We start from the raw sequence: 27,530 nt of genomic DNA on the forward strand, positions 1-27,530 counted from the left end.
ATCAGATGACGCAAATAGGAAATCTGATTGAGGGCAAAGGCACATTTGGACAATTTAATCTTCCAATTATCCTTTTGTAACAGCTTAAGTACCTGTCTCAAATGATGTAAATGGTCTTCCAGTGTAGTGTTGTACACAAGTGTTGGAACCGAGATCCCAAACAAGGAAAGCCTTCGCTCCGAGGGAAAACCAAAGGCTCCTGGGTGTGACACATGTTTAGAGGTGAATAATCTTAATTCACCTCTCATCTCAGGTACACTATGACCCTATTTATAGCCTATACTCAACTACTCCATACTAAGATTTACAGTTTCACCCCCTCAACTGCCACATTCTCAACATATTCGGGGGCATTATGGTACAATCAAGTACATTTACATAATTACAACTGTACCCTGAGCGGCTATATGGGCTTCGACGTCCATTGGGCGCCTTCGGCCAATCTAATGACTGCGTCGCGGGTCTCTCTCCGGCCTCCAACCGAAGGTTCGCCACGACCTTCGCTCCTGCTCTCCGGCGCCGTGGGTCAACCTTCGGTCGAGCCTTCGCCTGCACGGGTGAGCGAAGTCACTGATCAACCTTCGGCCTCCGATCGAAGGCCCGCCGCAGCCTTCACCTACACGGGCGGGTTAGGTCGCAGATCAACCTTCGGCCTCCAACCGAAGGTCCGCCATAGCCTTCGTCTGCATTTCCTGAAACACAACTGCAACACCCATCAGTGCTCAGCCAATGGTAGACTTTGACTTGCCATCCGAAGGGGGCAGGAGATCATCCCCAACAACAAGTATGTCATCAAAAAAACCAAAGCACATTTCCTAAGAAGAGGTGCCTAGTGTAGCAATCATAGAACCTTGAAAAGTTGTCGGAGCTCCTATCAAACCAAATGCCATAACTTTAAACTCAAAATGTCCTTGATGGATTTGGAATGTTGTTTTATATTCCTCTCCAGGTTGTAAGAGAAATTAGTGAAAACCGGCTCTCAGATCTAATTTGCTAAACCATTTAGTGTTGGCTAATTCATCCATAAGCTCATCAAAAACAGGAATGGGCATTTGCATTTGATAGTAAGTGCATTCAGGTATCTATAATCTACACAAAAACACCAAGATTGGTCCTTCTTCTTGACTAACAGCACTGGAGAGCAAAAAGGACTATTACTGTGTTGTATCACTCCTTGATCTAACATAGCAGCTACTTGTTTCTCAATTTCATCTTGGAGTGCTGGAGGATACCTGTAAGGCTGGACATTGACTGGTCTTACCCCCCGGGATCAGTGGAATGGCATGATCACAATGCCGGCTAGGAGGTAGGCCTGATGGTTCAGCAAAAACAGTGGCAAATTCCTCTAGAATGGCTTGAATATAATTAGGAAAAATAGGTTGTGTAGCCTCAGAAACATCGTCCAAAGCATAAACTTGGATGACAGAGCATTCAAGAAGAGAGGGCAGAATACCTTGAAGAAGGACAGTATTGCCGTGATAAGGAATTGCAACCCATTTGTTATGCCAATCAATCCTCATAGGACTAAAAAATTCAAGCCAATCCATACCAACTATCATGTCATAACACTGGAGTGGAAGGACTTTAAGATCAGAGTGGAAAATGAAGCCATTAATACTCCATTCAACTTGTAGCAATTCTAAGACACACTGAATAATACAGCCATTGATGACTTGAACTTTGACAGGAGTGGCAAGAGTAGTGATACCAGCCAATTGAGTGGAGAGGTGTGCACTGATAAAGGTATGAGAGCTTCTAGAATCTAAGAGAATGGAGATTTCCTTGCTTTGCATCATACCGTGAAAGCACATAGTCTTGGGAACCTCAACACCAATAATGGCTTCATTGGAGATGGCAAAAAAACTCTACGCAACATCCTGATCTAGTGCAGATTCATCAAAATCCCAAAGCTCCTGAACCACATGCAGTTGGACTTGGGGGGAACATTTGTGATCCTTACTCCACTTCTCGGCGCATTGATGGAATAGGCCGCAAGCCTTCCTGTAAGCGCGGAGGGCAGCCAATTTATCATCCAGTGTTGGACCATGGGCAGCATCCAGACCATGATGATCGTCAGATTTTGGCACGCCTAGTGATAAATCCCACCTGGGTGGCACTGGTAGAGAAAGTGCTCTACGTGTTGCCTACCGATTCAGACTCTGGTTGTCGAGTTGACAGAAATCACGGCGCCTCACTGGTTCAGCTGCCTCTTCCTACAACAAGGCGAGCGCACAAGCAGAATCCAAATCCGATGGTCATTGAATCATACCAATGGATTTAATATCAGCATGAAGACCATCGATGAATCTCATAGTGTAGTATAAATGGTCAGAATTAGTATCATCCGCTGCCAATTGATCAATGATTTTGAAAAATTAAGCGACATATTTAGAGACTGAGCTCATTTGTCGTATATGGAAAAGTTGCCGGATCAGCGCTTCATGCTGATCGCGGCCAAAGCGATCATGAATTATACGGTAGAACTTCGACCAGGACGCATGTTTCACGCGACGTTCCGCAAACTGTAACCAGCGCGCAGCAACTCCGATGAAGTGCATACCCACGACTTCGATCCACAACGATGGATTGACCCCAATCACCCCACACATCTCAAAATAGTTCTTGCTACAGGATTTCCATAACTGAGGACTATCACCATCGAAAAGAGAAAAACTGGACTATCACCATCGAAAAGAGAAAAACTAATTTTAGGAAGTTTGCGAGTATTCATAGGGAAGTAATCAAAGGCATGGCTGCTAGAACAAACGGTGTGGTGATCTGGGTGAGAACCAAACAGATGATGAGAGGGGTGATCGGGCGTACCCTTGATCGGGAGGTGAGGATGAGTCGTGATCAACCCAAGCCTAGACTCCCGGTGAGTGTTGTTGGTGAGGTGCCCATCGGGGCCGACGGTCGTCTCACCGGTGGAGTAGCACACCGAAGCCATCAACGGGTTCTCAAGCACGCCTGGTGAGGCCGACGAGTGCTCGAGAACAGTGTGCTGCAGGTGTTTGCTGATTTTCCCCACCTCCAACTTCAATCCATTGACTATTGCTTCGAGCTTCGGCTTCCATTGTTGGATCTCAGCGGTGGTGTCCTCAATGGCGAGGAATCAGGCCTCCTACTTCTGATCAGCGTCGTGGAGATGCTCGTTCAGATCACGAAGGAAGTCTTGTTGGTTCTGGGTGATGCGGGCCTCCATTTTCATCTCGTCCAGAAGGAGTTGGAAGTTGGGCTTCATGGCTCCGTGCTTGCGCTGGAATTGCATGAAGTGGTCGTGCGACTCCAGGATCGGTGAATCTGATACCAGATGTTAACAGAGGTGCAGGAGGAAGAAGGGATCGGAGAAGAATTGGGCAGGGAGGAAGGAGGAATTGGATAGAATAGGAAGAGTAGAGAGGTTCAAGGTTCAGGGGATACAGAGTTTTCCGTCTTTGATGCCCTTTCACTAAGTCTCGATCGACCTCTTATAGCACTATATCCTATTACAACGGGCTGGGCCTAACTTGACTCAGCTCACATCCAATATGGCCCAACGACAAGCGTATTTGGTTGGAGCACACGCGCTGGGACGCATTCTCCCGCCTTCCTTGTCGAAGTCAGCTGGTGGCTCCCTTGGTGAAGATGGTGAAGTGACATGCACAAACAGATCTGACCACTCTTGTATCGTAACACAGCCCACTCACCCAAGCAGGGATTACAACAAGCGAACAGCTAGATCCACCGGTGACTAAGAGTAAAGGGGGCAACTCGCATCACCTTGTAATAGCCGAGGTCGATGGGAAGGTGCTCGGCAGCGCAGATCGCGGCGAGCGCTTTATCGGTCGGACAGAGCAGGAGACTAGAGACGCGCGGAGGAAGGAGGAGTGCTTGACCTTGGTCAGCGACCTTGACGACTGGGTGAAATCGCCGGCCTCGATGTGGCGGTGGAGCGCGGAGAAGAGGCTCGAACTCTCAGGAAGTTCGAGTCTAGGGTTTTACCAAGAATGGAAATGCCACACTTCAGATGGATCTCTAGCACAGGGGGCGGGGGGGAGGGACAGCAGCACCAGCTAGGGGTTTCCGGGGGAGATCGAAGCCAAGAGACGGGGCGGCGACCGGAGGAGGACGCAGAACGGCAAAGACGCCTGCCGACTGTAACGGAGACGGAGGTGGGGGTTGGGAATCGGGAAGGGGCATATCGCGATTGAGGGGATGACTGAATTGCACAAAGCTTGCGATTCGACGCTGCTCGAAGCACCTGAAAGGAGCAGATGCAACGGCCTATATACCTCCGTGACTAGATCTAACGGGTCACGATTTGATGATGACGTAGAGTAGCCAGCGAGAGCCCAGTATACAACGCAATTAGATTGTAATTAGATTGTACAAGACTGATACAATACAACCAACCACTATATTGAATGAGGAGGAAATCAATAATCTATAAGCCAAATATATCGTTCACCTTGTTCCAGTGTTGTTCTCCCATTAGCTTATAGCAATAAAACTACACCAAATGATGCCAGGTTATATACCGAAATATATAAGCCAAGTAATCTAAAGGTAGCTAAAGGCGGAGAAAGAGATGTCACCTTGTTTGCCATCACCAGGAGGTCACCTGACGCAGCAACAGATGGCAGCATAGTCGGTCAATCAGTATATCGTTGTGAGCACTGTTGAGGTGCCAGGCAGCTTCACGTTGGTATATCCACGGCATGATTCTTTTCAGCAAGAAGACCTCTCACATAGATGTGTTCATAAGCATCAAAATAATCACTGAGAAATCATCTTACTTCCCATCGCCGAGGGGGAGGAGTTGGGTCAGAGACTCTGAACTCAGGGCAAGTACGGATCGAGGATACGGCAAGGGTAATGTGGTTCAGCAGTGCAGAGGCCACCGCTGGAGTACATCTTCATATGTGTTCAATTTAGAACAATCCAAGCGGGCTTCCTCGGCCAGGCCTACCACCGGCTCCCTCTGCGACAACTCCCTAATGGCTGTGGTTGACGTGGTCGTGCTGCTCCCCGTCCTCACCACGCTCGGCTTCCTCGTGATCCTGTATGTGAAGCGGCTGCTCCTCGAGATGGGTGCGCTGCTCCACCCCGCCACGTCAGGTCTCTCGGCCGCCGCCTTCTTCGGGCCGTGGTCGCCGGGGCCACGGCGGTCGTCGCGTGGGAGCTACTGGGCCACCACGCACGCAAGTGCAGAAAGCCGAAGTGCAGGGGTCTGAAGAAGGCCGTGGAGATTGACATCCGGCTCGAGATGGAGGAGTGCGTGCGCTACCATCCCTTGCTTGCGGCGCCATCGGCGCTTCTCACGGCGGCGAGGGCGCGCCCCGTGGAGCTCGGGGACAAGCACCGGGACCTGGAGGCCGAGCTCCACAAGATGGCGCCATTGTACTTGTTGAGGTTGAGCTCGTTGTTGTGAGGAACCGTCCAAACGGTATTCAAATTAATCATCAGGCGGATCATTTTTCATAATCACAACCTCGACGATTAATCAAAATGTCATCCCGGTAGTCCCAGCATGTGTTTTGTGCCCAAGATTGTAACACATGCCTTTCCAACATATACATCACAACAAAGCTTAAGAAAGAGCGAGTAATTAACATTATATTACAAGTCTTTAAACATGCAGTTGTTTCCACAATTTACAACAAAAAGGAAATAACAACTACGCAGCGGAAGAAAACTATACAACAAAAGGATATGAAGCCATATTCCCTTAGGCTCAGAACCAAAACACTGAGTTCGGAGTAGAGTGTGCTACTCCTGCCCGCCACCCTAATCGACAAGCACAAAGTAGCCGAACACCACCTCTTCCTCGCCGACCTGTGAACCTGCATCAACTTAAGGGCAACACCCTGAGTACGAAGGTACTCGCAAGTCTTACACAATATAGAGCACATATACATAGCTCGACTCCAAGGATCATGCATTAGCTAGTAGCAAGGATTAAACATGCGGTTAAGTTAATTAAGCGGTAAGCATCCTAGACATAGGTGTGAGCAACTGACCTAACCAACTTATGTGAAACTACCCTGCCATAACCAACAATAGAGCATATGTAAATGTAACAGCAAGTATATCAATGTGAACAAGTGCCAACTCGAACCACTAACCACCAACCACCATACCCAGACCATAATCACATGCCCAACCATCAACCTCATGCCATCATCCACAAACCACAACGAGAACTCTACGATCGGGTGCAGATAAAACAATAGCATGCTCATGACCGAGAGCGCGTCAGTTCAAATTGTTTATACACCCTGCAGAGGATACTTCTGGACCCACACGACACGAGGACCATTTGTCTTGTGCCACCGGCCAAAGTGCACACAAGGGGGTACTCATGACAACCTTTTTCAACCAGCCCCAACCGTGTGGAGCATGCATCACTCGGCGTGGCGATACTAGAACTACTCCCGGAGCAAACTAGTACCGCTTACAAGCTCGCCCGCTCACACCGTCGATGTCCACGCCCACAAAGCCACAACTGCGAAGGTATTCGGCTCGCCTTACCATTAGATCGGCATGTGGTGAGTAAGGTAAGTGCTAAAGCCAACAACCTTGAAGATCGACCTTAAACGATGCAAGCGGTGTATGGTGCTCGGGTTTCCTCTCCCGACCTGCCCCTGGACTTTCCACCGAGGCAGATGACACCCCTAACACCGTCCACATCTCATCTCATACTCACCACTCACCAACCATCTCGCCATCAGCATGTATTTGTAATCAATAGTAATCTCTATACTCGCGAACAACGAAAAACACCGTTGTTCGACTTCTACCGAAAGACCTAAGCATTGATAAGCATGTATATCGTACTCGTACCTAGACGTAACACCATCTAAGCTACAAGAAAATTACTTGAACAATTGACCAAGGTAGAAAGATGCAATCGGCATAGGTTCTACTCAAGGGTACCCGACACATGTATACATACATAAGCATATTGATCAATTGAGACTTCCAAATTTGACATAGGTGAAATATGTTAGTTGCTTGCCTTGCTGCCCTGGATCAAAAAGGTGGGGTGCCTCCGGACCGCCCTCGCTCGTCGGGATAGTCGGATCGGCGTTCTCTAAAAAGAATAACGCATGCAATGCCATGAGTATGGATGAAATACAATAATGCATGCCATAAGATGCGCAAAACATGAATTGTCCAAGTGGTTTCACAATTTTCGAAGATGGTATTGATTATTGGTGATTTAAACAAGTGGAAACACATTTAATTAACTCATCAATTATCAAAAGTATTTTATGGAGTTCCAACACTTTTAACACGTAGTTCATACTCATACGAAGCTAACACAACTAGTCTCACGTCGTTTGAAGTTCGGATGAATTAATTATGAATTTTACAAGCCTCCACGTGTATGATGAATAGTAACTACGGACCCTTCGCACTTTTCCGGACTATCCGCACTTTTTTGAGGTTCTGGACTGCGAAACCTCCGGAAAATTTTTTGAATGTTGCAGACTTTCCAAAACTGCTCCTATTTCAACCAAGAACACCAAAAGACATCAAATTCGATTCGAATCTTTCAAGAAAACGAAAATGAATTGGATGAATGAGTAGCTTATGAGCTCTAGAATGCAATGGTACCACATACATACCTTCAATCCTTCACTTGAGCTTGGATTTCGGAAGAAATGGAGAGAGAGAGTGAGAGTTTAAGTGGGGAGGAAGAGCTGCAGCTACTGTAGCACGTGTGGGAGTGATGAAGGAGAGAGAGGGAGCAGGTGGGCTGCTACCCACTTGAGAGAGGGAGTGGGGCCACATGTGGGGCCCACAGGTAAGTGAAAAGGGTCCATTTTCGCTGTGAAATCAATTCTTTTTTCTCCCGAATTTCTTTCTCTCATCCAAATGATCTCAAACGAATTGCATTAGTATTCCGAATTATAATTACGCAAATTTAAACATAATGCTTAAAAAGCATGATTATGCTTAATTGTGTGATTAAGAATTTGGGATGTGACAGTCGCAGACCACGGTGGTGCGTACGAGCTGGTGGTCGGCTTGTAGCATGGGGAAGCAAGGTGCTAGGAGATGCACAGGGCCGTAATAGCAGCTCCCGCTCGAGCAAACGCTACGTCAATCTGGCGATGAAATCACGCCTCTTCATCGTTGATTTGTTTGTTGCCCTTTGCATCTGTACTCTATAAACAGATCTAACACTTGTGGATAACTTGTGTTCTTATCTATCTCTAGCTGATTTTCACGTGGATCTCAAGCGGATTCGAGGTTTGGGGAGGTCGGATTCGATTTTTGGGGAAATCAGCTGTTAGCTCGGGTAGAGCAGCACGCACACCGGCCTCACCATTTGTACGGGACAGGGATGAAGGCAAGAGGTTCCCAAGCCAAGCCTTCCAGAACCTACGACGCGGTGCTCACCGGCCGATCCCGATCCATCGGTCTAGATTTCTTGACAACGTGGCTCAACCGCTGATCGCTAGGCTCTAGCTGTTCTCTACAGGGAGAATAGACATGCCCACCACCTCACTCAGTTTGGCAAGTTCCCACAGCACCCGTCCGGTAGTCTGGAGGTCATCTTCGCACTTGTAAACAATGAGCCAGATCTCCATCTGAGAGAGCAGGTCCTCCTCATTGCCGCCCTGTACGCTGAGCTTGACAGAGCCCTCGACGAGCTGGAGGATATGCATCAGCTTCATGCAGAGTAGGAGCAGAGCATCCGCGAGCTGTAGATTCTGTTGGAGGACCCCGACCAGTTCCCCAAGGAGGCTCCCGAGGCACCCGTGGTTGCACCACCCCATTCCCTGTCACGCAAGAAGCTTCATCTGGAAGATGCAGCAGGTCCTTCAGGCACAACAGGCGAGGACTAGAGTCGAGCTAGGAGGATGTCCTTACCTGAATAAATCGTTAGTCCTGTGTGCCGTCTGTTTGAGTCTATGTTTGTTGTTTGTGTCTGTAGTGTGAACCTTGTAATGAATTGGATCTTTGCATGAATGTTGGTGTGATGTGGGGATTTCCCCTCTACATTACATCAATTAATAATATAATAATAGTTGGAAATCCCTTTCTTTCTTTCGTACTTTTCTGTTCCTATTTGTCCTTTCCTGTTCTTGTCTTATTTTTTTCGCCCTTGCTTTTCTTTTGTGTTCCCCACTCGTACCTTGGCTACCAACAGATGGTGAACACCAGGCGTGGTAACAACACCAACAACAACAATGTCAACAAGAACACCAACGCCAACCAGCACGATCTTCCCCCCTCACCCCCTCTGATGGATGTTAATCAAGTAATGACCATTCTCTAAGGCCTGGTGCAGGCTATCAACCAGCAACCTCAAGGCCAGCAAGCACCACCACATCAGCCACAGTCCAGGCTCATGACTTTCTTGAGTACTCAGCCACCCACCTTCTCACAGGCAGTTGAGCCTATGAAGGCTGATGACTGGTTGAAGACCATTGAAAGAAAACTGCAGATAGCTCAGTGCACTGGAAGGGAAAGAGTTCTTTTCACTTCCCATCAGCTTATGGGACCAGCTCAGGAATGGTTGACAGCATACACTACCGCCCACGAGGATCCCCAAGAGATCACATGGCAGAGTTTTGGAATAGCTTCCATGCACATCATGTCCCTATAGGAGAAGTGAAGCTGAAGAGGAAGGAGTTCCTCAGTTTGAAATAAGGACTCATGTCTGTGAGAGAGTACCTCACCAAGTTCGCCTAACTCTCTCGCTATGCCCCCAACGATGTTAATACTGATGAGAACAAGCAAGACTGTTTCCTGGAGGGTCGCAACACTAGCTTATAGTATGCCCTCTCGGCTAATGAGTACCCCAGTTTCTAGAAGCTGGTGGACAAAGCTTTTATCATGGAAAAGAAGAGGCAGAATCTGGGAGAAGAACGCAAGTGCAGTCTACAAGCGGAATCTTCAGGCAACAACACCCGTCCCTGTTTCAACCCCCCACCTACAGGTCCTATGTTCCGCCATGGAGGACAGAATCAGCAACAGAGGCCACCACAGAAGATGCCTAACTAGGTTGCTGGTGCATACAAGCCACCAATGCAGTTGGGGTAGCAGCAACAGCAGTAGTCGTGCTCTAACTTCTGGCAGCAGCGACTCAACATCAACAACCAACCCCAGTAGCAAAATCGCCTGGGTCAAGCATGAGGCAACATTGGCCTGTGTTTCAGTTGTGGCAACTTCGGGCACCTGGCCAACAAGTGTCCCAAGAAGCAGCAAGGCCAAGCATAGGCTCAAGGCAACAATCAGCAGCAGTAGCCTCGGCAGAATGCGATGCATGGTCCAATTAATTACTTTGCCATGGAGTAAGCCCAGGATACTCCTGATGTAGTGCTGGGTATATTTTCTGCAAACTCTCACCCTGCTACAGTTTTGTTCGATTCTGGTGCTACGCATTCATTCATACTATCTTAGTTTGTGAATACATATAATTTACCAAGAGCATTAATGAAAAATCGGGTGCTAGTTAGTTCTCCTGAAGGACAAATAGAATCAAGGCATGTATGCCCTAAAATAAGTATATGCATAAGGGGGGTAGATTTTGTTGCCAATCTCATCATTCTGGAATCCAAGGGAATTGATATCATACTGGGAATGGACTGGTTGACCAAGTACAATGGAATCATTGGATGTGCTACGAAGTCAGTTCAATTGACACACACAGATGGTACCAAAGTGGAATTTCAAGCCATAACGGAGTCAGCTACCAACGCTAGTCTCAACAAGGCTAATGTAGTGGAAGATAGCAGAGTGGTTAGTGAATTTTCAGACATCTTTCTGGAAGATTTGTCAGGTATGCCACCTGATCGTGAAATTGAGTTCATCATTGAGTTAGTACCTGGAACAGCTCATATATATAAGAGACCGTATAGAATGGATGCAAATCAGTTGACTGAGCTCAAGGAGCAAATCCAAGAGCTACTAGACAAAGGGTTTATCTGCCCTAGTTCTTCACCCTGGGGAGCCCCAGTTATCTTCGTACCGAAGAAAGGATGGAACCCAAAGGATGTGTATAGATTATCGAGCCCTGAATGATGTAACAATCAAGAACAAGTATCCTCTACCCCGCATTGAAGATCTGTTTGACCAATTAAAAGGAGCATGTGTGTTCTCCAAGATCGATCATCGGTCTAGGTATCATCAACTGAAGATTTGCGCCTTGGATATTCATAAGACTGCATTTGTTACTCAGTATGGTCTATACGAGTACACAGTAATGTCTTTTAGGTTGACCAATGCCCAAGCCTACTTCATGTATCTGATGAACAAGGTCTTCATGGAGTATTTGGACAAGTTTGTCATGGTATTTATTGATGACATCCTGATTTACTCCAAGAACAAAGAAGAGCATGAGGAACATATAAGGATGGTATTGCGGAAGCTCAAAGAGAATCAGTTGTATGCTAAATTGAGAAAGTGTGAGTTCAGGTTGAAGGAAGTTCCCTTCCTTGGTCACATTATATCAACAGGACTGTATCTGTGGACCCATCCAAAGTAAGAGATGTTCTGAACTGGAAAGCACCGTGGAATGTTTTGGAGATCCACAGTTTCTTGGGTTTAGCAGGATATTATCATCGGTTCATAGAAGGTTTTTCTAAGATAGCTAAGCCAATGACAGAACTGATAGAGAAAGGAGTAGAGTTCAAGTGGACAGGTGCTCAAGAAGCTAGTTTCAATGAGTTGAAGAAAATGTTAACCTCAGATCCAGTATTGATCATGTTCGACACCCAGAAGTCATTTTCAGTGTATTGTGATGCATCTCGTTAAGGTTTGGGTTATGTGCTCATGCAAGAGGGTCATGTGGTAGCACATGCTTTCAGGAAGTTAAGGAAACATGAAGAGAACTACCCGACGCATGACTTAGAGCTAGCTGTAGTAGTTCATGCACTCAAGATCTGGAGACATTATCTGATAGGTCAAAGGTGTGAAATCTACTCAGATCATAAGAGCTTGAAATATATCTTCACTCAACCAGATATTAACCTCAGACAATGCAGATGGTTAGTGCTCATTGAAGATTACAATTTGGGAATCAACTATCACCCAGGAAAGGCAAATGTAGTAGCCGATACCCTAAGCAGAAAGACTCAGGTCAATGCTATAACTCTACAAAAGATGAGTAAGAGATGAGTCCCGAGCTATGCAAGGAATTTGAGAAGTTGAATTTGGGAATGGTATGTAACACTGAGATAGTTGCAATGACAATAGACTCAACGCTAGAACAAGATATAAGGAAGGGTCAGCTTGAGGATGAAAAGATTTTGGAAATCAAGCATCTCATCCAAGATGGCAAACCCCCAGATTTCACAGAAGACGAGCAAGGTATAGTGTGGTACAAGCACAGGATATGTGTTCTGGACGTGAAGGCTATTCGGGATACAATTCCAAGGTAAACTCATGATTCAACATATTCCATTCACCCAGAAAGTACTAAGATGTAGCAAGATCTTAAAGATCAGTATTGGTGGTACAGAATGAAACATGCAATGGCAGAATAAGTGGCTTTGTGTGATATTTATCAGTGAGTCAAAGCCGAGCATCAAAGGCCAGCAGGACTGCTACAACCATTGAAAGTACTAGATGGAAGTGGGAAGATATTACCATGGATTTCATAGTGTGACTACCACGAACACAGTCAGGATATGATTCCATATGGGTCATAGTCGATCGGTTGATAAAAGTATCCCATTTCATTCCAGTCAAAGAAATCTATCAAGGTTCAAAACTAGCTGAATTATATATGTCCAGAATTGTCTGTCTACATGGAGTACCCAAGATCATCATATCGATTGTGGAAGCCAGTTTACTTCACAGTTCTGGCAACGCCTGCATGAATCTATGGATACAAGGTTGAATTTTAGCTCAGCATATCACACGCAAATTGATGGTCAGAGAAAGAGTAAATCAAATCCTTGAAGACATGTTGAGGGCATGTGCTTTGAAAAATGGTAACAGTTGGGACAAGAATCTGCCATATGCGAGTTCTCGTACAATAACAACTATCAAGCTAGTCTCAAGATGTCTCCTTTTGAAGCCTTATATGGAAAGAAAGTGTAGAACCCCGATGTTCTGGAACCAAACCATGGAAAGCCAAGTTTTCAGCACAGAAGTTTTGAGAGAAGCAGAAAGACAAGTACAATAGATCAAAGATAATATGAAAACTGCTCAATCAAGACAAAAGAGCTATGCAGATAATCGACGCCGAGAACTAACTTTTGTAATATGAGACTTTGTGTATCTCAAGGTGTCATTGATCACAGGTCTACGCAGATTCAAGGTCAAAGCCAAGCTTTCACCTCAGTTTATTGGTCCATAAAAGATATTGGGGAGACGAGGTGAAGTAGCTTACTAGCTTGAGTTACCATCTCAACTCTCAGGGGTACACGATGTTTTCTATTTGTCACAGTTGAAAAGGTGTCTAAGAGTTCCTGAAGAGTAGCTACTAGTAGAAGAACTGGATGTGCGAGAAGATCTCTCTTACTCAGAGTATCCGGTCAAGATTCTTGAGATGTTAGAACGGGTTACCCAGAACAGGCGACTGAATGTGCAAAGTGCAGTGGAAACAACACTCAGAAGAGGAAGCTACTTGGGAAAGAGAAGATGATCTGAAGGCAGAGTTTCACCATCTCTTTTCCGATCCTTCCGAATCTCAAGGGCAAGATTCTGCCTAAGGGGGTAGGTTTGTAACACCCTAAATTTTCAATTTTTGTAATAGTTTAAAATTTTACTATAATTTAAATAGGAGGTGTAGATTTTATTCAATATAGAAAGAAATTAATTTCTAAATTCAAATTTGCCTTAGGTTGTAGTTAAGTTTGTTGCATTCATGATGCAGTAGTTGCAATAGGGTTTTATGCGTGAAAAGTGCTTACAAAAGTTCGCTAGAAGGCGCTCGTTTAAACCTCTTTCAAAATTGGTTCAAAACATAAAAGAAAAGCCTTTTCAAAATTCCCTAATTTCTTCTAGGCCAAAACTCCTTCAAAAGTTTGGCCCAAATCTCCTTCCCCCCCTTCTATTCTTTCTGGGTTGCCTCCCTCCCTCTCCCGCTTGGGCCTGGCCTGACCATCTTTTCCCCACGCCCGCCTCCCTCTCCCGCGCTAGGGCTTGGGCTAGCCTGCCCCGTGCCTGAGCTTGCCGCTGTCCATAATGCTTGAGCCGCCCCCTCCAGCCCTCTCTTTCTGCTAAGTGGGCCCGAGCCAAGCCACCCGCTAGCTCCGCTTCTTCCTCCTCCCGCTCGCCATTTCCGTCCCCAAATCTCGTCGCCTGTTCAAAATTCGATGCCTCCCCGAGCCATTTCTCGCCAATCAATGTCACGCATGCGATCCCCGCCCTCTCCTTTGCGCGCTGCATGAAACCTCCCAGGTTCCCCTCCCCTCTATCCTTCGTTCTTTAATCCGATTTATGGAAGGTGGTCGCTGGTTTGGAAACGGCTCCAGCCGTGTCACTCTCCCTTCCCGAGCCCCCTCCTCCCTATTTAAGCCCATCCCAAGCATCGTGCGCCCATTCTCCACCCTGTCCAGCCGCTTTTGCCCTCTCTCCCTCACTCTTGCGCCGTCACCGTGCCTTTCATCCCCATCGCCGATAAGAGCTCTGCCGCTGTGTCTATCTCTACTGTCGAGCCCCCTAACCCTATTTCTTCCCTCTATAGCATCGCACGATCACCGGTGAGGCTCCCAGCCACTTCTCGGCATCGCCCGACCCCCGGAGCGTCATATATATATATATATATATATATATATATATATATAGCTCAAGCTCCACCCGACCGCCCCTCTCCGTCGCCAGCCTCCCACAGTCCCTCTCCGCCTTCGAGAAGCAAGTGGAGAGACTCCTCGCGCCCTCCTCTTCGTTTTGCACTTTCCCCATCGAATTCTGTGGCTAGATGCGCGTTTTCACGCTCCTCCAGCAAGGTTTCGGCCATGCGCCACCGTCAGCCAGCTGCTGGTCATGTCCAGCGCCTCATGGTCCGCCCCCATTCACCACAAGCCATCTGATCTTGATCATGTGGCTCAGATCGCATACCCCTTTATTCTTTTTTAACTGGTCCACCGTGGACCATGGACCCGCCCTCATGGGTCCATGGACCTTTTTTGTAAGTTTTTTCTATGGAAAAATAATTCTTATTCACTTTTTGATGTCATAATCAAGATTTTCAGTATAAAAAAATATTCAGTTTATTCTCTGAAATTAAGTAAAACTTGCAGAAAAGCCCATAAAACTTCAAAAGTTTATAACTTTTTGCTCGTAGCTCCGATTTGGGCTGTTTTTGTGATCAAATTCTCGTAGCGGCGTGTAGAATCTTTTTATAGAGTTTTTACCTAGTCTTAGAACTGTATGGTGTACTGTTTTTAGTAGTTTAACTTGTGTGCTTTTTCTGGTTTGTCGTTTAGGAGGTGATCAGTATGTGAACCTGCAAAATCAAGCCTTTGAAGACTTTGAGCAACCCTTAGCCGAAGGCAAGTGTCCTTTAACATCTTGCTCCTATTTTAGGATATTATGTAGTTGTTTACCTTGATTGCATGCTTGTCTAAATTGGAATCCCATGTTAGGGTTTACTATATTTTCTATGATTATTCTTATCACCATTGATGAGTCATAGGTTATGAAGGGTAGAAATGCTAGTTGCTGCCATGGTTAGAGTAATTATTAAACTTGACTAATGATTATGCAACAAGAACTGGGTATGGTAATTTTTTAGCAACATGATATAGGGATCTCAATAGAATGTTCGTATGATGATGGTGCGGGAATGCACGTGTACGGGTAATGCACAGTTGGTTTATGGTTGTTCTTGTGTGGGATCCTAAGGACCGGTTCTTGAAGCATGTAACCTGGCTAAACCGCACAACCACGAGGCTTATAAGGGTACGGCCTAGCTAACTAATTAGCCACCCCTCCAGTTCTGTGGGCACCAATAGACGATTGAGTGGAACAAGAGGGGGCTTCCGCATGAAAGTCCTTAATGTCGACAAGAGGGGGGTGAATAGTCATTTCTAAAATTTAAAACTCTGTAGCGGATCAGACAGTGTCCGGAGACTCCGGCTCAATCCGGATACTCTGGGTTCTGGAGTATCCGAGTTCACCCGGATTATCCGGACTATACAGGAACTCGAAATCAAAGTAAGTTTAAGTTAATCTAATGTAGTCTATGAGTTACCACTGTTTCTATAAGATGGATAAGTTCCTTTCAACAATAATCCTGCACTCAAATACTCGCAATCAACAATATTGAGGCAAATCCTCAAATAACAATTTGAACGAGTAAATTGCAAAAAATTAAATGGAGACAAGATTTGTTCCCGAAGTTCGGCCACCTCACAAAGAAGTGCCTACGTCTCCATTGAAGAGCTCACAAAGAGCCGGGTTTTTTTCAACCCTATCCTCATCCAAGCGACCACAAAGATCGAGCTAGGGTTCTTACTCAATTTGTGGGTAATACAAACTTCCCGTGGCACTCCACAACGATTGGGTGCTCTACTAGTGACCTCTTGCCATCTAGAAGCACAAAGCTTCAAGAGAAAAGAACGCAAACCGTAGCTTGGTAAGAACTCAAAATGCTCAAAGATTTTCTTGTTGCTCCCTTGCTCCAAATCTCACTCCCCAAACCTAACTCAAAAATCTTAGAAAAGATCAAGCACTAGAGGGGTTTGGGAGGGCTATTGAATGCTCTAGAAAGTGTTTGTTCACTGGTGGTTCAGCAGCAATAAATGGAAGGGGGTGAAGAGGTATTTATATCCTTCCCCCAAAAACTAGCCGAAGTATCCGGGTTCACTCGGAGTCTCCGGGTAGCACAGAAACTCACGCACCTAACCTGTCAGAACTAGCCATTACACTGACCTGGAGTATCTAGGTTCATCCGAAGACTCCGAGTAACACTTTGGGAAAAATCGGCTAGAACACTAGTTTGAAGGATGCCCGGAAGGTCCGGAAGCATCAAGACTCGAAGACTCCAGCTAAAACACCCTTGGCTAACCGAGAGTCTTTCTCGGAGTCTCACTCGGAGTCTCACTCGGAGACTTTAGGACACTAACAATATCCGGAGTATCCGGACTAACCCGGAGACTCCGGGCTCAGACTTTAAAGCGAGACCAAGACTCTCTCCCGGAGTCTCACTCGAAGATTCCGAAACACTAGCACAGTCCGGGGTATCCGGACTAACCCGGAAACTCCGGGCTCAGAATTAAAGCCAAACCGAGAGCTTTTCTCGACCAACCTGAAGACTCCGGCTCAGACAACTCTGCCCTTTTTTCCGGTGTCCATGAGTGATGGTGTCTCTTAAAATTTGGTTTTCACAAAATACTTTAAGCACTGAGACACTACCAAGACTACAGAAGCATCCCTCTTTGTAGTACGACATTCCTAAACTCAAATTCAAAATTAAAATGAATCGAACTCTATGAGTTTCTTCATGCCGCTTCTCCTTTCTTTTTGAGGGACATCGACTTCTTTTAACCTTTTTTCAATGGGACTAAAACCTGTTCATAAACTAGATAAACTCATTAGTCCCTTAATCATTTGTCATCAATTAGCCAAAACCCACAAGGGGCCTAGATGCATTTTCAATCTCCTCCTTTTTGGTGATTGGTGACAACCCGATTAAAGCTTACAAAGGATAATAGAATTTAAGGATTTTGAATTTTAAGGTATATGGTGAGCTCCCCTAAATATGTGCATTTTCTTGAAATAAGAAATTGAGATCAAATGCACATATTTAAAGAAATTTTGTGAGAGCTCCCCCTATATCTTAGAATTTGTGGGGTGCAAAAGTGAGTGAACATGTATATTGTGATGCATATGACAGGATATTTCACAAAATCTAAGAAAGAGAGAAACAAACATTACATCAACCAACTCATGGCATCACACTAGCACAAATATAGTCTTATGAATGTAAAAGGTTCAAACTCAAGCACACCACACATAGTTCAATACAATTATTACAAATGTCTCAAATATCCAACAGAAATGATGAAGGATTTAAGAATGAAGGTAGACATGACACAAGGATTTCTCTCCCCCTTTGGCATCAAGCACCAAAAAGAAAGAGAAACAAAAGAAAGATTTAGCCATTGTCCTCTTCAAAGTCATCATCGCCACCATCATCGGATCCATCTTCATTGCCATTTTCCGAAGATCTTGATTCAGCTTCTTCTATCTCCTCGTCGTCGTCGGTCTCCTCATCATCTTGAGCATGAGAGGGACCCTCAGCAGCTGTTTGGGCTTCATCATACTAAGCCAAAGGGTTCTTGAATTCTGGCTCACTAGCTTATTTTTCATTGATAATTGGAGAGCAAGGTAGCTGAATACCAAGATGAGTGTGAATCACCTTTTGCCTTGCTTCAATTTTCCTCATCCTTACTTTGGTCTCTTGGATTTGAGTAGCATTGTGAGTGCAAACTCAAAATATTGCCTTGAGTGCACTCTTGATAAAAGATTGAGAGCCACGAGAGGATAGAACATGCTTGGGAGTCATTCTTTGTGCACTTGGAGCTGCAGGTGGAGGAGAGGGTGGAGGAGATGACCTAGAGCTCACAATTCTCATCCGATAAGGTTTGTGCTTCACTTCCTTGAAGAAATTTTTCTTGGTGACCCTTTAAATCATATACATGATGTAAGGCGCATAGGCACAACTTTTGTTGGGAGTATATGAGATAGTGTGGATTTCCTCCCAAACAAAATCTATCACACTGAAAGGTCCGCCCACACTAGACATCCGAGCTAGACGGTTTCTTGAAATTCCTTGAACATTTGTGGCATCACCTCCTTTGGGATTCAATATGAGATGAAATAAATTATTTAAATACTTGTAGTAGGGCTTCATCCCTACTGTCATGCCATGAATCACCCTTCCATGATCCAAATACATAAAGTCCATATCATCTGGAGACAACTGATTTTCATTATGGATCTTAGAGTTGTGCAAGTCACGAATGTCAAAACCAAAAATGTGAGCAAAGGTTTGATAAGTGATTCTGTATTTCTCTCCTTCTATCATCCAAAACATGGATTGGTTTTCTTCATGATCATAGGAAAGTGTAGCATAAAATTGTGCAATAACTTCTACACTCCAGTCACACTTCAGACTCATAAAATTCTTGATTTTCTTTTCCTCACACACTACAATAACAGCCTTGAAAGTTTGATCATTCTTTTGCTCCATGTAATCCCAATCAATCCATTGCATTGGAGTGACAGGATTCTTCTTTGTGAGGATCGCGCTCTCATAGAAGTCAGCGTGAAACTCATTCCAAAAATGTGGGTATGCCATGCTCTTCTCATACTCATAAGGATCTTCATTTCTATCCTTTTTGCACTTGGTAGCCTTCTTCATATAGTCAATCATTCTTCTTGGTATTTCATGTGCTGAGTGAGCTCTGTAAGGCCTGTGTAGCTTTAGAGGCGCTAACACAATGTTCTCTTCTTCTATCTCTTCCTGCCCGTGGATACTAGAACTGACACCCACAACTTTCCCTTTTCCACGACCTGTTTTTACAGGGGCTATTCCCCTTGCTCTGAAAGTACCCCTTGCCCTCATAGCTTGTAGCTTAGTCAATCCACGGGGCACATTTTCAGATTTTGCCAGCTACTCGATCCGAATACCTCTTGATTCAAAACACTGAGGAGGACCATCGATTTGACCTTTGAGCTTGAGAGTCACTTTTGTGTTTCTTCCTCCTCTCATAGCCATATCCCTTGTTCCGATCCATCTCAAAAGTCATGAGGTATACATGAAAGATATATAAGAGAAGGCACAAAGATCGGTTGAGAAAAAATTTGGAATTGAAAGAGTGCTGTTAATTTTGACAGACCTGGAGTATTCGGGTTAGCCTGGATACTCCGGGTAGCCCGACCCCGGGGCAAGAATTTAGGGATTGAGCTATTCTTCCCCCACATTGCGAAGCCCTTTCTAGGAGTTGATTCTAGGGATCATAAGGAACATCTTCACTAAAGAAATTTGATTCTAGACCAAGCTATTTAGAGATCGGGTGAAAAGTACCTTTTAGGGCTAGAGGAGCACGGAGAGTCAATTCGGAGGGAGGATCAGAGATTCCGACATAGAGATGATAAAGATTCCAAGAAGTTCGCCAAAAATTATTGGACAAGACTTGAGATCGCCGAAGCTCTCCTCTCATGGTGAAGGGAAGGAAGAAGGAGTGAAAAGATGGAAGAAAGAAGAAAAATGATCAGGGGTCTCTGTATAAACTGGGTGACCCAAAGACCCCGGTCTGACCCGGAGACTCCAGGTGGAGTCTAGAGTCCGAACCAAGACCCTTTCCCGGAGGGTGACCCGGACCCTCCAGGTTGAGTGAAAGAATCCGGATACTCTGGGTGGACCCGGAGACTCCGGGTTCTATCAACTCAACAGAACCAGAAGCTCACAGAACAGTGTCAGATTCCGGATACTCTGGCTTAGTCCGGACATTCTGGGATCTGAAGAATTTGCATATTGAATTAGGAGCTGAGATTCGATGGGGAGAAGATTGTTGGACAAATGAGACATATATTTACCACTTGTGATCAGCCAACAAACAACATTACATAACTATGATCACAAGTAGCAAATTATGATCCAAAGATCGAAGAGTCAAAATTTTCAAATATTGCACACAAGAGTTTTTGCAAACCACTATCTACAAAAACTACAAATCTACAACAATCAATTTTATGCAATATATCAAGCCACGTTGCGAGAATCTAGGATATTAAGCTCACATCTCAACTCGCAAAACCTTTGCTCATCTAATGGCTTTGTGAGGATATCGGCTAGTTGTTTCTTGGTTCTCACATGACGAATATCGATATCCCCTTTAGTTGAGTGGTCTCTCAAGAAGTGGTGACGTATGTCTATGTGTTTGGTTCTTGAGTGTTGTACAGGGTTGTTGGCTATTTTGACGGCACTCTCATTATCACATAAAAGTGGGACTTTTGTCATATTGTAGCCGTAATCTCTCAAGGTTTGCCTCATCCAAAGTAGTTGAGCACAATGAGTGCCCACAGCAACATACTCGGCTTTTGCGGTGGATAGAGCTACGGAATTTTGTTTCTTTGATGACCAAGACACCAAGGACCTACCCAAGAATTGGCAAATCCCGGATGTAGTCTTCCTATCCACTATACATCCAGCATAATCGGAGTCCGAATAGCCAATAAGTTCGAATGATGAACCTTTAGGGTACCATAAGCCAAGGTATGGAGTATGAACTAAATATATAAGAATTCTCTTAACGGTTATTAAATGGCACTCTTTTGGAGCGGCTTGAAATCTTACACACATGCACACACTAAGCATTATATCGGGCTTAGATGCACAAAGGTAAAGTAAGGAACCAATCATAGAACGATATACCTTTTGATCCACGGCCTTGCCTTCTTCATTTAGGTCGAGATGCCCATTTGGTTGCATTGGAATCTTGATGGGCTTGGTATTCTCCATGTCAAACTTCTTAAGCATGTCCATAATATACTTGGTTTGACAAATAAAAGTTCATTCCTTGATTTGTTTGATTTAAAATCCTAGGAAGAACTTTAGTTCACCCATCATTGATATCTCGAACCTCTTGGTCATAATCCTACTAAACTCTTCACAAAATATTTTGTTAGTAGGACTAAATATAATATCATCGACATATATTTGGCAAACAAATAAATCATTATCAACATTTTTAATGAAAAGGGTAGAATCGGTTTTGCCTATTTCAAAACCTTTCTTGATAAGAAAATCCTTAAGGCATTCATACCACGCTCTAGGTGCTTGCTTAAGCCCATAGAGCTCCTTATGGAGTTTATACACATGATGAGAACATTTGGGATCTTCAAATCTGGGAGGTTGCTCTACGTACACCAATTCGGAGATTGGTCCATTTAGGAAAGCGCTCTTCACATCCATTTGATATAGCTTGAAATCATTGTGAGTAGCATAGGCAAGTAATATACGAATTGATTCAAATCTAGCTACAGGAGCATAAGCCTCACCAAAATCCAAACCTTCTATTTGCGTGAAGCCTTGAGCAACCAACCTTGCCTTGTTTCTAGTGACGATCCCGTTCTCATCTTATTTGTTGTAGAAGACCCATTTGGTGCCAATTACATTTTGGTTTAGTCTTTTCACCAATGTCCAAACTTCAATCCTCTTGAAATTATTCAATTCTTCTTGCATAGCCATCACCCAATCCGGATCTCCAAGTATGTCTTCCACCTTCAATGGCTCCAAAGAGGAAACAAAAGAGTAACATTCACAAAAATTTGCAATCTAAAACGAGTGGTTACCCCCTTTTGTATATCACCAAGGATGTTCTCTCCTTTTCAAGGATGAGCAAATCTTTTTGCTTCTCGAGGATCTCCTCTTGACCCTCTATTGTTTCCATAAGTTCTTTCAATTTAGACATGGTATTTTTACTAAGACCTTTAAACATGCTTTCATCACAACTGTCACTATCACTAACTAGAAGCTTGAGATGTGATTTTACCTTTCGCCCTTTTGCCATGAAGCATGTGGGGGTGTCGTCATCGCTCATTTCGTCAAATAGTGATTTTGTTGGTGTAGGGGCGCGAATGGCGATGGTGATGACTCCTTCATCATCGGAGTTGAAGTCAGAGTTTGAATCCCACTCCTCGCCAATATGAGCGTGATCGAAATACTTCTTCCTGTATGCCTTGTCCTTGTCTTTCTTGAATGGCTTGCTCTTCTTTTCATCTTTGTCTTTGCCCTTCTTCTTGTTAGGACAATCAGCTATGAAATGGCTAACATCGCCACACTCATAGCACGCCCTCTTGGAAGTTCTTCTTTTGGGCATATATCTTTTATACTTGCTATATCCTCCTTTCCTCATGAATTTTCTGAATTTCCTCACAAAGAAAGCTATCTCTTCATCATCGGAGCTTTCAGATTCACTTGAACAAGATTCTTCAACTTGTTTGCTCTTGCTTGCCTTGAAAGATATTTCTTTGTTTTTGGAAGTGGAGTTTTGCTTGGACAAGTTCTTCACTTCATTTGCTTCCTCTTCCACGAGCTCATGAGCAAGTATTCTCCCAAGAACATCACTTGGGGTGAGCCTTTTGTAATCTCTCCTTTCCCGGATAAGGGTGACCAAAGTTGGGTTTCTTGATGTGAAGGCTCTAAGCAACCTCCTCACAACCTTGTGGTCATCAAGTTATTCACTACCAAGTCCTCTAATCTTGTTGACAAGCACCATCATCCAATCATACATGGCTTGTGGAGTCTCATCATCCTCCATGACAAACCTTCCCAATTTTCCTTCAAGTAATTCTATCTTGGATTCCCTCACACTAGTTGTACCTTCATAGGACACTTGAAGTGTATCCCAAATTAATTTGGCCTCCTCAAGCCCATCCATCTTGTTGAACTCTTCGGAGCTTAAGGCACTAAGTAGAATACTTGTTGCTTGGGCATTTCTATGTATGGCTTGTTCTTGTTCGGGTGTAAGCTCCATGTCTTTCGCTGGAAAATCAAAACCTACACACACAATTTTTCAAATACTCGGATGGAGCGATATTAAATGCATCTTCATCTTGTGCCTCCAAGCAGCATAGTGATTACCATCAAAAAATGGTGCACGCCCGGAAGGCACGGAGATGAAGTTGTTAGAAGGAGAATTTAATTTACTATAATCAAAACTAATATCAACTCCCTTTCTATCTTTGGAGCCACTAGCTGTTCAAGCATCTCCCGTATCCATTTGTCTTCTCGAACCACCACCCGAGGTTTCACCTTTAGGACTTCTCGGGCTTTTATCTCCGGATGCCGGCATCTTTAATTCCTCCAAGTGGTTAAGCCTTGCAGGAGGTTAGGCTCTGATACCAATTGAAAGTCCTTGATGTTGACTAGAGGGGGTGAATAGTTGTTTCTGAAATTTAAAACTCTACAACAGATCAAACAGTGTCCGGAGACTCTGGCTCAATCTGGATACTCCGGGTTTCGGAGTATCCGAGTTCACCCGGATTATCCGGACTATACAGGAACTCGAAATCAAAGTAAGCTTAAGTAAATCTAATGTAGTTTATGAGTTACCACTGTCTCTATAAGATGGATAAGTTCGTTTCAACAATAATTCTGCACTCAAATACTCGCAATCAACAATATTGAGGCAAATCCTCAAATAACAATTTGGACGAGTAAATTGCAAGAAATTAAATGGAGACAAGATTTGTTCCGAAGTTCGGCCACCTCATAAAGAAGTGCCTACGTCTCCGTTGAGGAGCTCACAAAAAGCCGGGTCTTTTTCAACCCTATCCTCACCCAAGCGACCACAAAGATCAAGCTAGGGTTCTTACTCAATTCATGGGTAATAAAAACTTCCCATAGCACTCCACAATGATTAGGTGCTCTACGGGTGACCTCTTGTGTCTAGAAGCACAAAGCTTCAAGAAAAAAGAATGCAAATCGCAGCTTGGTAAGAACTCAAAATGCTCAAAGATTTTCTTGTTGCTCTCTTGCTCCAAATCTCACTCCCCAAACCTAACTCACAAATCTTAGCAAAGATCAAGCACTAAAGGGGTTTGGGAGGGCTATTGAATGCTCTAGAAAGTGTTTGTTCACTGGTGGTTCAGCAGCAATAAATGAAAAGGGGTGAAGAGGTATTTATACCCTTCCCCCAAAAACTAGCTATTACTGTGCTATTCAGACAAACTCAGAGTATTCGGGTTCACCCGAAGTCTCCGGGTAGCACAGAAACTCACACACCTAACCTGTCAGAACTAGCTGTTACACTGACCTGTAGTATCCGGGTTCACCCGGAGACTCCGGGTAACACTTTGATAAAAACCGGCTAGAACACTAATTCGGAGGATGCCCGGAAGGTCCGGAAGCATCAGGACCCGGAGACTCTGGACCAACTCGAAGAATCTAGCTAAAACAACCTTGGCTAACCGAGAGTCTTTCTCTGAGTCTCACTCGAAGACTCCAGGACACTAACAACATCCGGAGTATCCGGACCAACCCGGAGACTCTGGGCTCAGACTTTAAAGCGAGACCAAGACTCTGTCTCGGAGTCTCACTCAGAGACTCCGAAACACTAGCACAGTCCAGAATATCCAGACTAACCCGGAAACTCTAGGCTCAGAATTAAAGCCAAACCGAGAGCTTTTCTCGGAGTCTCACTCGGAGACTCTGGGGCACCTAACAGAATCTGGAGTTTCCGGACCAACCCAGAGACTACGGCTCAGCCAACTCTACCCTTTTTCCCGGTGTCCGTGAGTGATGTTGTCTCTCAAAATTTAGTTTTCACAAAATACTTTAAGCACTAAGACACTACCAAGACTAAAAAAGTATCCCTCTTTATAGTACGACATTCCTAAACTCAAATTCAAAATTAAAATGAATTGAACTCTATGAGTTCTTCATGCCGCTTCTCCTTTCTTTTTGAGGGACATCGACTTCTTTTAACCTTTTTTCAATGGGACTAAAACCTGTTCATAAACTCGATAAACTCATTAGTCCCTTAATCATTTGTCATCAATTAGCCAAAACTCACAAGGGGCCTAGATGCACTTTCACCGCAGCAATGGAATCGTCTATTAGTGGTGAAACCTCAACGGGTGCCTACGGATCGGTGGGAGCTTTGTAAAGGCCTTGTAGTGAGACCCCGACTCCACACCCCCGGAAGTGTGAAGCAACATGGGAATCACGACTCGTGGGGAAGCCGGGTAATAGAATTACCTGGTGAGTCTTGGTAGTCAGATGGAATCTGATGAGTTGTTACGCTTGTCATACTCGCGTCTCCTCACTTAATAAATAGGATGCATGTTGTTGAAGTCTTACGTCATAGTTGCTTAGTGCAGTTAACCAGTGTCTAACTTTTTCTTAACTTAAACCCCATAGCATGTTTTCCCAACACTTGCGGAGTACATTTTGTGCTCACACTCGTAGTCCCCTTTCTTGCATCCCTCTACTGTTCAGAAGCCGTCAATGAAGCTGCATCCTTCGATGAAGATGACTTCGACCCGGAGCTCTTGTTCTAGGCTGATGTGCCCCCAGTTGAGGCATGTGGAAGATGGAAGACCTGCTAACGCTGAAGCTCTCTTGTTCCGCCTTGTTTTCTTTTAGACCTTCGGGTCCTTTTGTAATAAGTTAATATCGTTATTGTAATAATGGCATTGTGATGATACACTAATTATGTAACACATATATGAAACTTAATCCTAGCATAGATGTGTTGTGCCCGGTTTTGTTCCTTTAAAACTGGGTGTTACACGTAGAATCATAAATGTGGGATGGTTGGTATAGTTTTGTTAGCATGGTTGTCGATGGTCGATTATTACATGAGATGATTCTATTTACATTTACGTTCATGTTGTTTACAGGTTTAGAAAGGTTTGTTTAGTTAAGTATAGGTGCTCACACATATGTGTCTAGTTTTCTTATGCATATTAATTTACTTAACCTTTTGACATTCTTCTTACTAATGGCTCAATGCATAATTTTTATAGTCGGATTATCTATATATATCCTATATGAATTAAGTCTTGTAAGTATCTTCGTACTCACGTTACTCTTTCAAGTACTTCTGGTGAGGAGAAGCTCATTTTTAGCTACTTCACGTCCGTCGATGTTGGTGGCGGGTCCCAGTAGGCAACTACTCTCGAGTGGCGAAGTTTTTAGGGTGGAGCCTTCTTTTATTATCTATAGCTTTGTTTCCGCTGCGTAGTTAATCTAATCTTTTGATGTAAACTGATAAATGTTGGAATGCTTAAGAACTTGCAATATAATTTAATTACTCGTTCTTTCTTAAGCTTTGTTGTGATGCTATATGATGGAAAAATATGTGTTCCAATATTAAGCACAAAACACGTGCCGAGACTATCGAGATGATATTCCGGTTAATTATCGTGGTCGTGATTATGCAAATAATCGTCCGGACGATTAATTGGAATATTATTTGGATAGTTCCTCACACATGATGTAGTCGGTCATATCAGCAAACGGTGAAGGCTGAAGCCTGTAAGTATGACGCATATGTGCATCTTATCAGATATGTTCACAATAATAGAAGTGTAGTTTTGCGATAAAGTGATATAAAATGAGTGGTTTTGTGAAATATGAGGCGGAAAACGTAGTTTTGTGATAGCTTAAAGAAAATGTAGTTTTGTGATAAAGTGATATAAATAAGTGTATTTTTTTAAATAGAAGGAGAAAATATAATTTTGTGATAGTTAAAAAAATCATAGTTTTGTGGTATTTACCAAAGAAAAAACAGAACTACTACAGTTGATCATCACTCACGGAAATGGCAAATACTACGCTGGCATCGTCACGTCCGTGAGAGATCGCGGAGATGGTAGGGAGCACGCGCGCTTTGCAGGCGTACACGCATGCTGGGCAAAAGGCGGCGTGGTGTGAGACATCGCACGCAGCCTTTTCTTTTCCTTGTCCCAAAAAGCAAATCGCATTGTGCATGGAGAATCAGTGTAGTATCGTAATGGTTAACGTACATGCAAACGGCATACTCTCTCCCCCTCTCTCTCTGATCTGAATTCTCATTTTCTTTTGCCTGCCACCTTGTATCAAACAGCGATCTCTACTTGATTCC

At 44.3% G+C, this 27,530-nt stretch overlaps 1 protein-coding gene and 1 pseudogene across 1 annotated transcript; one reads left to right on the forward strand and one right to left on the reverse strand.

Annotated features, from left to right (window-relative positions):
* Positions 1-4,580: 4,580 nt before the first annotated feature.
* On the forward strand, positions 4,581-8,019 carry LOC133903165 (uncharacterized protein At5g19025-like; annotated as a pseudogene).
* Positions 8,020-18,046: 10,027 nt separating this feature from the next.
* Positions 18,047-22,778, reverse strand: LOC133903166 (histone deacetylase HDT2-like). The gene is made up of 2 exons (XM_062344504.1): positions 22,452-22,778; positions 18,047-18,214 (listed from the first exon to the last, which is right to left on the reverse strand). The coding sequence occupies exons 1-2, from the start codon at positions 22,776-22,778 to the stop codon at positions 18,047-18,049; spliced, it is 495 nt and encodes a 164-aa protein (XP_062200488.1).
* Between the last annotated feature and the right edge of the window lie 4,752 nt (positions 22,779-27,530).

This window comes from Phragmites australis, chromosome 21 (genome assembly GCF_958298935.1).
Source record: "Phragmites australis chromosome 21, lpPhrAust1.1, whole genome shotgun sequence".
Taxonomy (NCBI): domain Eukaryota; kingdom Viridiplantae; phylum Streptophyta; class Magnoliopsida; order Poales; family Poaceae; genus Phragmites; species Phragmites australis.